Source organism: Pteropus alecto, unplaced genomic scaffold (genome assembly GCF_000325575.1).
Source record: "Pteropus alecto unplaced genomic scaffold, ASM32557v1 scaffold185, whole genome shotgun sequence".
Classification (NCBI taxonomy): Eukaryota; Metazoa; Chordata; class Mammalia; order Chiroptera; family Pteropodidae; genus Pteropus; species Pteropus alecto.
Window position 1 is genome coordinate 2,341,292 of NW_006438088.1, and position 12,638 is coordinate 2,353,929.

At 36.1% G+C, this 12,638-nt stretch overlaps 1 protein-coding gene and 1 pseudogene across 1 annotated transcript in view; both read right to left on the reverse strand.

Annotated features, from left to right (window-relative positions):
• Positions 1–12,638, reverse strand: part of ADGB (androglobin) — a 139,700-nt gene that overhangs the window by 14,543 nt on the left and 112,519 nt on the right. Inside the window, 4 exon segments of the mRNA XM_006915339.2 lie at positions 1,622–1,834; positions 4,382–4,490; positions 5,214–5,390; positions 11,425–11,594. Of these exon segments, the coding sequence (XP_006915401.1) occupies positions 1,622–1,834; positions 4,382–4,490; positions 5,214–5,390; positions 11,425–11,594 (669 nt within the window).
• Positions 7,475–11,138, reverse strand: LOC107195892 (annotated as a pseudogene).

Consider the following 12,638-nt stretch of genomic DNA (forward strand, 5'->3'; position numbering starts at 1 on the left):
GCTTATTCTTACCTTTCCTTCCTGTTTGCTGTCCCTTTATACCCACCCCAAAGTACACACTTTTACAGTTATGCAAACTTGAAGGCAAATGTCTGAAGACTCTAATGGCCCAAACTGTGAAGAAAGGAGGAGGAGGAGAGCTGAGAGGAGAGCCCACAATGCTTGTCCTGGGCTTTAGGAAAAAAAAATGACATCTACACTATGACTGCAGAGACACTCTCTGAAGCTGGTGTGATTACATTCCATTTTCTCAACTTAAAGATTACCTTGTTAGATGTAAATAAACAATATCAGAATTTAATTATATTTTCATTTTACAGGTCTTTGAATTAAGTGTGGGGGACAGTTTGTGTTTGATTAGAGACCACAGCATGTGAAATAAAAAGAACTAAGGTTTGAGTCCTGATTCTATCCAAACTCTACTAGCTTCCTGCCTTTGAGTAAGTCATCGTTTATCAATTCCTTTGTTTCTGAAACAGAGATACAGTATATGTTTTACCTAGTCCACAGAGGCTCAACTGAGGTAAATATTTCAAAGCACTCTACCAATTAAATATTAATATAAAACGATAGATATTATCCTGATAAGTTTTAGTGTTGTCATATGTGTTGTCTATTAAATGAATACTTACTTCCAAAATATTGATTCAAAAATACCTGAATCTCTTTTCAGTATAGTAAAAGCCCTTTGAATTTCCCTCTTTACCATGGAAATTACTCAAGGACATATTTCAGCCATAAACAGTTTTTAATTGCAAAATTCTTTAGTAATTTTGAAAAGAGAACCATTGTTGACATTTCTGAGGACGATTCCTTACAAAATATTTTTATCTCCTGCCTTAGTTCTGAACAAGTAGAGGGAAAAAAGAGCAAAATTTTACTCCTGATACATGTATAATTGGAGAATGTAGCCTGATATGAGAAGCAAATGGGCCATGACGACTGAACCCTAGGTAGAACTGGCCAACTTGGTAAGCACCTCTCACTCTTAAGTCGTGCTTCCGACTTAGGAAGAGCAGTGGACTCCGTCTCCCCATGGGAAGCCCAATATATTCTTTTCTTTAGTTAGCAACAGGACTTATATGAGCTGCTTGGGGAAAATCCTTCCTTCTGGTGGAAAGACATTTCCCTGTAACACCTTCCATCGAGGACTTAGGTTCATTTTAGTGAATAAATATGAATATATATAATACAAAAATTAACTACGTCAGTGGTGCTTGTGCACCACTGAAAATTGCTCTCTTTCAATCTTTTGGAATCCAAATATTTAAAATTTGTTATACGAGGACAAAGAGAAACATCGATCATGCAGCATATCGTAGATAAAACAAAGAATGATAAGTGACAACCGCGTATGTGATCACTGCAATTTTATTTCTGATATTTGTAGATACAGAAAACTATACAAAATTATACCTTTTAAAATTACCCACTTTTATCTTTAGGATAAGTATTTAATAATCAAGTTCTTGAACAGATCGAAAACTGATAAGCCAAATGAAGACCTTTGAACCCCAAATCCATATTTTTCTATAGTATTACCCTTATCACATATGTTTAAGTTAGTTGCTTTTCCAGAATTTTCATTTCAAAATACGTATTTATCGAGAGCGATACTTACGGATGGTCTCCTTCCGCGTGGCCTGTTCCCGCTCTTCTTTGACTGCCACCGCTGCTCCTCCAGAGTCACTGCTTGCCGATTTTGCCAGATCCCTTAAGCCCTTGGCCAACTGCCACTTCTTCCACAGCATGCTCACTGATCGTGTTGACTCTTTGGTCTCTAAGCTCCCAGAACTCTTTATTTCTGGCTCTTTTGTGAAACTTGCAAATGTTTCTATTAAAACATGGCATGTGCATTACTGAAAAAGCTTGCATTCTATGAAATCACTTGCAAAAAGTAATAGGGCTATGAGGGCACAGATTTGGAGGAGAAAACTCAAACTCTTTGCAACTTCTAACCAGGCAACTAGCAAAAACAATCATTGGTGCCTCCGAAGATAACATGGTGTGCCCAGGCAGCCAGTGTGTCTATAAGCTGCCTCGGGATATGAAAAGGTCACATAAAAATGGAGGCTTTATGGAGGTGAGACATTACAAATGGAAATGGGATTTCTGAATCATTGGAGCTGCTGTTAGTGTGGGCCCTGGTAGAAGTGCATCTTGCCTCACGTGAGAATTGCACGTGGGTAGGACTTTCCTCTCTGGAGAGGGAGCCTTGTATGTAGGCACTTGTCTAAAATTGTCTTAAAATAGAATTGAAAAGAAATCTTGCTTGTGAATTTGCAAAGCTGGAAAGTTTTTTCTTAATGTTATAATTCTCCTCCCACTGTTCAGATCCCTGTGCCTAGGAAAACTGTAAAACAGACTATAACTTCCATAATATGCAGACACCTTCCTTCCACTTATCAACTCCAGATATTTTAACAGGTGCTACATTCCACTTGGAGTCAAAGTCGGTAATAGGTTAGTGCTTAAGTGCATGGAGAAACATTGAAATAAAAGGCAGATATTCAGTAGTCAAAGTCGGTTCTTTAAAAATATATTAAATTGATGCACCACTAGTGCAAGACTGATTGAGAAAAGAAAAGGTTCCAATAAATTTTTTTCCAGGAAGTTTAACTTAGATAAAATAGACAAATTTCTCATAAGACACAACTTACTAATCTTGACACAAGAAGAAACAGAACAGATAAAGGGCAAGAAATACAGAGTACATAGACTGTAAGAGTTCAAATACATGAAGTTCAAGAACAGGCAGAATTAATTCATGGTGATAGAGGTCAGACTAGCAGCTACACTTAGGAAGAACATGGCTGGGTAGGAGAATGAGGAAGACTTTGGAGCTGTATTAAGTGTTTATACCTTGATCTGAATGGTGACTCCAGAGTGTATGTACACATACGTTAAAATTCATCAAGCTATAGAATTAAGATTGTGCCTTTATTGCACGTATATTTTATGACAAGGTCAGGCTCCTCTGAGCACTATTCTCCACTTGGTCTTGTCCTTGGCTTAGGAAGGATCCCAGTTTTAGCAAAGAATGCTGCTAATCCTGTTTGTTGAGAAACACCCCTCCACCCCTTGATACCTAATCAGGCTCCTCTTCCCTTACCCTTCTTATTTAATCAGGTTCCTTAACCCTTGATACCTAACCAAGTTCCTCTGAGTAATTTTCCCTCCACTTCCTGACTACTGGCTATAAATCCCCGTTTGTTCTTGTATTCAGAGTTAAATTCAATCTCTCTCCAATCGCAACATCTTGACTCCTATTGCCATGGTCTTAAAGTCTTCCTTGTCATTTTTAACACACATTCAGTGCAATAAATTTTCTTTTACATATAACTTAACACACATTTTTAAAAATAATAAAATGTAGAGCTTAAAGGACAAGAACTGTATTTTATTCATCTTTGTATTTGTAACATTATATTAACTCTATCGATTAGAGGAGTGGGTACTTAAGGAGTTAGAAATATTTTAAATCCCAATGTTTTCACTTTTTAGACGTGTGACTTAGGAAGAATAAGGTGACCTCCTGAGCCTTGATCTTTTTACCTGTAAAATGGGAATAGTAATGTCTACATGATAGTCGCTGTAGGTTAAAGTGGGATTATAAACAAAAGCACTTTGAACAGGGCCCATCCGAAGATTACAAGATTAGAGTGATATTCGTTGTTTATACTGTTTATATGAAAAGTTAAGGGACGTTATTTTTATAAAAATTATTGAATTATACTCCTGAAGATGAAAAGTAGAAAAGCATGTTTTGGGATGTGAATGTCTTCAGCCTCGCTGATGTGGTGATAGATGGAGAGCTCTGTCTTCATGCTGGCTCGGTTCCTGGCTATCTTGTGAATTTAGCAAATCACTGAGCACATCACTCTGAGCCTTTGTCCTTATTGGTAAGTTAAAAATAGTATTATATATTAATGAGTTGATGTGAGTGAGTATTAAATAATTAGTATTTTACAGTTCCAGGCCCAAGGCAATCACTCAATAAAAGTAGTTAGCTTTATTACTATGGTTCTTATTGTCATTCTTATTGTCATTGTAGTTAGAAAGCTGCCAGGTTTATAGTAGGAGGCCCGTCTTCAAGTTTGCATACTGTTACCTTCTAACTAGGCTGCACCCTTATTTCGTTTCATCTTTTCTTAAGTGGGGAAAATCATATATACTTCGGGAAAAAGTAAACATCTGTTTGCTAAAAAAAAAAAAATTCAGAATCTATTTTCTTATAGGATTGTATGTGACTTTTGACAATCCTGTAAGAAAACAGATTCTGAAATGTTTTCTTTTTATCAAATGTGACTTGCCTACGACCTTTTAAGAGGTGCAGGTAACAGCTCTGTGATGGGAGGCGGCTGGGGCAGTGCTCACTGACCTTCTTCCACGGCTTTCGTCTGGCTCTCTGACGAAGGCAGAGGCGCAGTCTCGGCTTCAGATGGTTTCTTAAAGAACCGGCTGAGGTATCGCAGACGAGCCTGAGAAGCCTAAAGGACAAACAGGCAACAACATCTTAATAGTACTCAAAAAAAAAAAAAACCCAAGAAAGTGTGAATAAGGCAGTTTGAACCAGGCCAGCTCTTATTAATTATCAAATAAACTCAAATTCTGAACCATCCATGATTTAGACCGTTACTTCTTGAGAACTAATGAAAAAGTCAGTCCTAAAATAAATACACTTAGATCCAGTGGCTTGTAAATCTTTTTCATCTGCCTCAATAACCCTGAGTTGGGACATGAAACACGTATAAATAATAGTGTTTCATAATGGCAATGATTCTTATATAAACTATAAGGGGGAGGGCCATATGAGGCATATATATACCACAAGGGGCAGCACAAGCTTTTTATCTAAGACTCTACAAAGTAGATGAAAGCACAGATAAAGCTACTTATGCCTTCTTACTTTGGAGTGTTCAGGCCAGAAAGTGGTAAGCTCAGGCTATGTGAAAGAATGAGGAAACCCACAGTTTGGGCTAATAAGTGGTATCATTATGTGCTTTGCTTTTGAAGTCATCTGGGTATCATATCTGGAGGATAACATTTCACAGTGGGTCCAAAGACTGCCTTAACATCTAGTTAGTTAATGTCTGAGAAATTCCTGATACCATTCCTGAAGGAAAGACTATGCAGTTTCACAAACATGGCTCTTTCTTCCAACCCTGACTAGGAATAAAAAGTAAAAGAACCACTTGTCAAACTCAAGTGACCTTGATTGCCCTTCCCGGCTCGGCCGTCTCCCAGGCTTGCTTCATGGCTCGGATTTCATCTGCTCGTTCTGTATCTTTTTTCACTTCAAATAAGTCTGCTTCACTGTGTTCAGTGACCAACCTCAAAATCCAGTAGGGCTTATTTGGATCTTCTTGTTGAGAGTGAACAGTAGACATCTGATAAAATAAAAACCTTTGGGTCAGATGCTTTCTTCTTTTCAAAAGGTCTAGATTTAACCTTATGATCCATAATTTACCTATTAAATATTTACCCAAGAGAAATGAAAATATACTCACAAAAAGACCTAGATAAGAACATTCATTAGAGTGTTATTCATAATAGCCAAAAAAAATAAAAAGAAAAAAAAGAAAAAAAGAAAAAAGAAAAAAGGAAAAAAAGAAAGAAAAGAAACGATATAAATGTCTATCAGTTGATGAATGGCTAAACAAATTGTAATATGTTCATATGATCTACTACTACTTAACATTAAAATAAACTAATAATGTACACCACAATGTGGCTGAATCTCACAGATAAACATTGTATTATGATAAAGAGGTCGAGCACAAAAGAGTACACTTTTTGTATGATTCATTTGTATGACTTTCCAGAACAGGCAAAACTTGCCTGGGGGTAAAGTATGAGGATGACAGAATCTGCTGCAAAGAAGTTTGAGGAAATTTTTAAGTTTATGAAAACTGTCTATAATCTATATTTTGATAAAGACATGGGTTACGTGATGAATGCACTTGTCAAAACTCATTGAATTATACATTTAAGATGTTGCGTTTCACTCTATGCAAAATTTCCCTAAAAACGGTAAACAAAAAAAAAAAATTCTAGATTACAGTTAGCCTCACTTATAGCATCTCTTCACAAAAATAAGGGCAAGAATAGTCGATCATTTCCAAGTCTGGATATTTTTTTTACTTGATATACCTTCATTATGAAAGTTAACAACATGCTGATGTCTCATAAGATCACTTTCATGGACCTTAGATCGGGAGCACATTGACATAGAACTTGAAATTGTGTTGTAAGTGAGGCTCATTGGTGTTTATCTGAGAGGGAGAGAGGTTTGAATCTGATGTGGTTTCTAAGCACTTTTGATAAGACTAAGATGTCAATTATCTTTAATGCAGGTGGGGAAGCAGGGATTGAGAGGGATATGCAGTAAAGTTTTCACGGGCAGTTTAGTTTTAAAGTTACAAAAAAAAAACAAAAAAACCAACAAAAAACCCCTCCTTTCTCTCTATAATATTCCCCTAATATTCTGATAACTTATATCTCACAATTGGAAATTCTTTTATTTCTTCCTTTTAAAACACAGTACATAAGCTTTTACCATCTTTCATATTGCTTGATAAATGAGTTTATCAAAAACTTCTGGGATCAAGTTTTGATCAGAGAAGAGGACACTGTGAAGTACTAAGGACCACATGTCATAAGAATTAGCAGATTCTTATTTGTTTTATATTGCAAGAGTTTATTTTTGTTAATGATAGAAATATTTTCTCAAGGAATTCAAATAATTGAGTTTATAACAGTGAATGAAAAACTGGAGCTACACCTAGAAAAGTTAACACACAGCAATATAAAGTTTTGAGGGGAAAGGTGGTTGTTTGGAACGTCACATACATTTTTTAACCAAACAATGTTGAAACAAGCAAATTTTGAATAGAAAATTATATCTGGTTCTTTCTTATTTCAAATGTAATTGTCTTTTGATAGAGAGAATTCCATTTTCCACATATCTTTTGATGATATTTCAGGAAAAAGCGGCATTTGGATGGTAGAATGTAGATAGTGAAAACATAATTCATGTAAATTTAAGAAGAAATTAGCTTTTCCATATGAAATAAAATCAATGATAATATAAATTTAACATGACTATGGTCACTAAAGCAAAAATACAAAATATAATATGATAATTTTCAGTTTACTGTTTGGCACATATATTCATAAATTTTTAAACATCAAATAATATAATACCAATATCTACTAAAACTAATTAGCATAATAGTAAGATTTCTAAAGCTTAGTTAATTATTAATGTTATAAAAATCTAACTTCCATATGAATTTTGGAACCAAGCATATATCTTATGCTGAGCAAAATGGTCCAAACGCTATCTTTTTCAGGATTCCCTGGAATTCATGAATATTTCAATATTAACTCATGTTAAACTCCATAATTCCTTATTAAATTTGGTGGATCTTCTAAACAGGCTTTGATTTTTAAGAATATATGCATACATTCATCACAATTTTGAGAAGAACGGAAGGCCATCATACATGTCAGTTTTTAATTTTTATTCTATCATTAATTTTTTACAGAATTGTTTTTTCTGGACTTAATATTTTTGCTTTTTGTCTTGTTTTGTTTTCCTTCATTACTTTACATATGCTTTGACCCTTCCAACCTCAGCTGATCCAGTTTTTCATTCTAACTTTCATCTAGTGGAACATTTTCAGGCTTTAGACTGAATCTAAAATAGGTGTTAGGAACTAATGGATTATCAAGTATTGTATGAACCTCTATGTCTGTAGAACTGTTGATAGTTTGGTTTTCAAGCTGTGTGTTTCACAGTGTTTCTCACGTCACTCTCATAACGAACCATGCCTAGGGATGTTCTGCGCTCTAATGGGACGTCAGGTCAAAGACACCGACCATCGTGCATTGCTAACGCTGAGGGGTTATTCAGAAGCGAACCTCCATCTTATGGGAGATCGTTTCCCAAATGCACACCCTGCAAAGTAGCCTGGAGCCACATTTTAGACAGACAGCCTCCCAAATCGTAACAGTTGGCTCCAGGAAAATGGCCATTGTTTCCGAACCCCAAAACTATCGTCATCATCCCTCTGTTTACCATGGTATTTATTGTGGCTATCTTAGGATGTGTGGGGTTTCTTGCTGTTTCAATCACTAGTATGTACCCCATTCCATCCTTAAGAATATTTTTCCCCATGTTTGACTGTCATAAAATGAATGGCTCTCACTCATTTTTACAGTTCCAATAATAACATTTTGTGAAAACAATTGAACCTAATTTTCTATAAAATTCCCCACATTCATGGAAGGGCATATGAAACAATCCCAGCATAAAAGTTCATATGGCACCTGTCCTTCCATCATGAATGCAATTAAAGAGCTGACGAACTGGCTTCTGAGAAAGCTCAGCTAATTTTCGTAGTGTCTGAAGAGTGACCACACCTCTTTTTCCTCCATCATCAATTGTTTGAATTAGGAATGCTCTTCCTTTCACTGGATTCACACAGCCAATCAAAGCCAACATTTCCCTAACTGCTGCCTGAATAATGCCATCCTTAATTTGTCTCAGTCGTAATAAATATGGAATAATTCTTTCTTTGGCAGCCACTCCTCTTCCCTCAGGAAATTTTAGATGAAAGGTCAATTTTCCAACCCTATTAATGCAGAGCTTTGGGTCAGTTGTTCTTAATGCTTGAATTAATGCCCAAGTTCTGTCATCAATGCTCACCTCGGCAATCTTTTCTTGTTGAAGAGAAAAATGCTTTTTCTCCTCTGCATTTTTGTCTTTGCTTATAGCCTTTTCAGCATTAACCGCTACTTCCTGCTCTGGCTGACTCTGCTGACTGAATCATACTTTAATATGGGAGAAAGTACACCAAGATATCCACTACCGAAGCTTGTACACCTTCGGTGGGATGAAAAGGTTAGCAGTGCTCTGTTTATAGAAACTGGAAGAACCTCAGCTGTCCCACTGGGGCTCACAAGCTCATCCACGGAATACAAAGATTCTGAGACCAGCAACTTATCCGCACCTCCCCCTTTTCAACATTTTTATCTTCAATTTCTAATATGCCTTGGAAATGTTTCCTTTTCTTTTTAGGAGACATCGTTGGCTCACATTGGATGTATGAATTAATAGGATTTGATAAAAAGTAGAATGACTTTCCAAATTTTATGGTTAAACTAGTTGTATAATAAAAAAGGCTTTGTTTGCTATATCTTCATCTTTATCTATACCGTGACTTCTCTTTTCTGAAAAACTCTTTTCTGCTGATTTAACATTATATATTTTTTTCAGAGATTTGATGGTTTAAGATTTTTTTGTTTTAATCAGCCACCGATACTTTAATATTCAAGAGCTTGGGTTAAGTTGAGCTAATCGTAAATTCATTCTATTCTGATTACCAAAAACAGACTTTGAAACAAGTTCAAAGTCCTTTTAAAACAGGACATGAATGCTCGCTTTTATAAGTCCTTTGGAAACAGAGATGCTGAGTTTTCAAATTCCAATATGTAAACCATAGTTGCTTGGAGAGTTACAGCACTACTTCAAGTATGTGCTTGACTTTTGGTCCATTTACATTATCTTGCTTGTATGAAATCCTCTTTGTAGACTGATGTAGCTTATCCTCCAATAATATTTAGGTGCGCATAAGAAATGCAGTTGCTTGCTTCTCTCTTCCCCAGAAGACTTGCATTTTGGGTATATAGGCTGCAACTGCTTCTGCAAGCAGTGGGCATTTGCCTCTTCCTGGCATTGACACAGCTAAACTTCTAACACAAACAGAAGAGCAGCAATCCAGGCACAACCCCCTCAGTTTCCTCCTACTCCCAGTGGAAGTCAGGTATGGCTTATTTACTGCTCAATGTTTCCAAGGGTGGACTCCAACAGCTAGGAAATGAAACCTTAAAAATGCAAGTGAATAGGTTTTTTCATTACTGGAGTCTGGGATAACTGTGTCATCATTTAATTTGTTGATTTTTCTTTAGTGTCTATTTCACTGATGGTACCAACATCCTATTTAGTGAATGAATCCAGCTGGAAATCTGAGATGTCCTTCATTCCTTCTTGCTCTTTATCATCTAGTTTAGATTAACAATTACATGTCCCATTTCTTTTCTAAATAGTTCTTTATTTGTCCTCTTCTGTCTTTCTTTTGACTTGTATCTGGTGCAGTTTGCATTCTTTTGCCGGGACTACCATAGTATTTTCTCAGGGTTCCCTATCTCTAGTCTGGAAATGGTTTCTCCTTAAATTCATACCCTTAAAAGTCATCAGGTTATCGGCAATGTAAATTTGATCATGACAATACACTTTTTAAACTCCTCACCTCCCAGCTTTGCTTAGCTTAAGCAATGATCAGAAATGGTGGGAAGATTTTGTCCTCATAGGTATTTTGTTTTGAGTTCAGTGTTTTTAAATAACTTGATTGTGAATATATTTAGGCCTGTGCTTGCACTCCTCAAATTTGCCACCCACATCTTCTTCCTTCCCCCTAATCATTATAATGATCTAACTGGCCCCGAAGGAATTTGGAATCAGGGCCCTTGGGGCTGTAGAGTCCCAGCCTTATAATGAGGCTTAAAGGCTCTCCTCCATCTGACCCTTACTCCTCCTGTGGGTCCCAGGTCTGTCTGTGATCCAGGCTTGCACCTAGGGATAGAACTCCGGATTTAGAATGTTACATTAATGTAGTAGGATGCCTGTGCCTAACTTATGTAAATATGATTTAGCTTATTATATCACGCATGTGTGGCAGAATGCCACTATTGTTCTCTGACATACATAAAGCCCATGCGGTCCCCTGGGCAACAGAAAAAGAGCAGAAGAAGCGCACTCTCCGCAATAAAGTTGGTGCCTGCCATTTCATTCTCATGTTGGCTTCTCTTGCATTCTTTCAACTGAGCATCTCACCATCAAAACCTTCCCTTCTTGATCAGCTCTGTGCTGACACCTTCAGCCTCAGATCTCATATTTTGATGATTCAAAAAAACAGATCGTGTTGGTTTTTGCCTTAGCAGGTCTTTGCTCATGGACTCAGTTCAGGACTCTCCTCCTCTACAGAGAGGCTAGAATAGGCACCTGTCTTTTCTACCACTGCACATACGATATCTAACATGATAACTCTCTGTTTATCTTCAGTCTCCTCCATTAGACTATGAGTTCTTTGAGGGTAGGACCTATATAATAGTAATATGAGAAACTCAAGTCTGCCAACAGTGTCTTACATATTAAAAGTTCAATTAATGCTTTTCGATACTGAATTAGAGAAAGTTGCTTGCAGAAAGTGTCCAAGGAATGTCCTTAAGGTATCTAGATGGCTGCTGAAAACAGGGAGGTAGAATTTTTCAGTTTTGTCCTCAGGAAAAATGGGCAAGTAGGGACTCGATGAACCTAAATTCATAAGTGATTCCAAAGAGAAAAAGTACCACACTCACCTGAGGCTCAAAGCGAGGTGTTTGTTTTTCTTTGGCTGTCTTTTCTTTCTCAGAAGACCTTTCTTTGCCTTTCCTTGTTTTGGCTGTTCCTGATGATTTTTGTCCCTCACTAATTGTATGGGAATCTGGGCTTCCCAAGGGAATTAATTCCTCATGTTTCTCTCCATGAGCTAGAGAGACGTAACAATGGAATCCAGTGAGTCATAATATAACAGTAAAATCATGTCATGTAGGAACAAGGAAAGCACATTAAAAAAAAAAATAGTTTAAGGTGTTTGGAATTTTTTTAACAAACAAACAAACAAATGGAACTTTTACAAAAATATATGTGACTCCCTTTTATAAAATTCATATACCATAAATAATTCACATACCATAAACTCACCATCAAAGTATATAAATCAGTGGGTTTTGGTATATTAAGGTTATGTAACCATCCCAACTAATTAATTTCTAATCTATATGATTTCCATTCATTTTCTTGCCTACTTTTCTTGACTAGTATCACTAGTATAATATTGAATTGATTAACCTCTGCTTTAATATTTATTATGCCCTTCTGCTTACTTTGAGCTTAGTTTGTTCTTCTTTTTCTAGTTATTATTTATTTATTTATTTATTTATTTATTTATTTATTTATTTTAATGGATTTATTTATTTTAATGTAGAAGTTTAAGGTATTGATTTGAGATCATTCTTCCTTTTAAGTGTAGGCATTTATAGCTGTAAGTTTCCCTTTTAGCCTTGGTCTTATAGCATTTCATAAGTTTTGGGGGTTTTTTTTCCCATTTATTTCTAAGTATTTTATAATTTCTCTAATTGTGCATTTTATTTCCTCATGTGGATATAAGTTATTATCTAGTGTTCTTTTATTTCAGCTTGAAGGACTTTTTTCAGCATTTCTCAAAAGGCAAGACTTTTAGTGACAAGTTTGCTCAGTGTTTGTTTTTCTGGAAATAAGACTTTGAAAGACATTCAGTTCCATTCTACTCTTTCTTATGGCTGCCAACCTGCACCAGGGATACAGGCTATGTTTGCAAGGCTACTGCTGAGCTGGAGACCAGGAGATGGGATGGGGGCAAGTTAAAATACCATAGAACTCACTGTTCTGAAAGAGATTTGGCTATTTTTCAATAAAATTTTTAATTTCTGGAGTTCTGAAAAAGTTGATTCTGACTATTTCTGCCTGTTTTTTTTTTTTTTTTCAGTTTTTA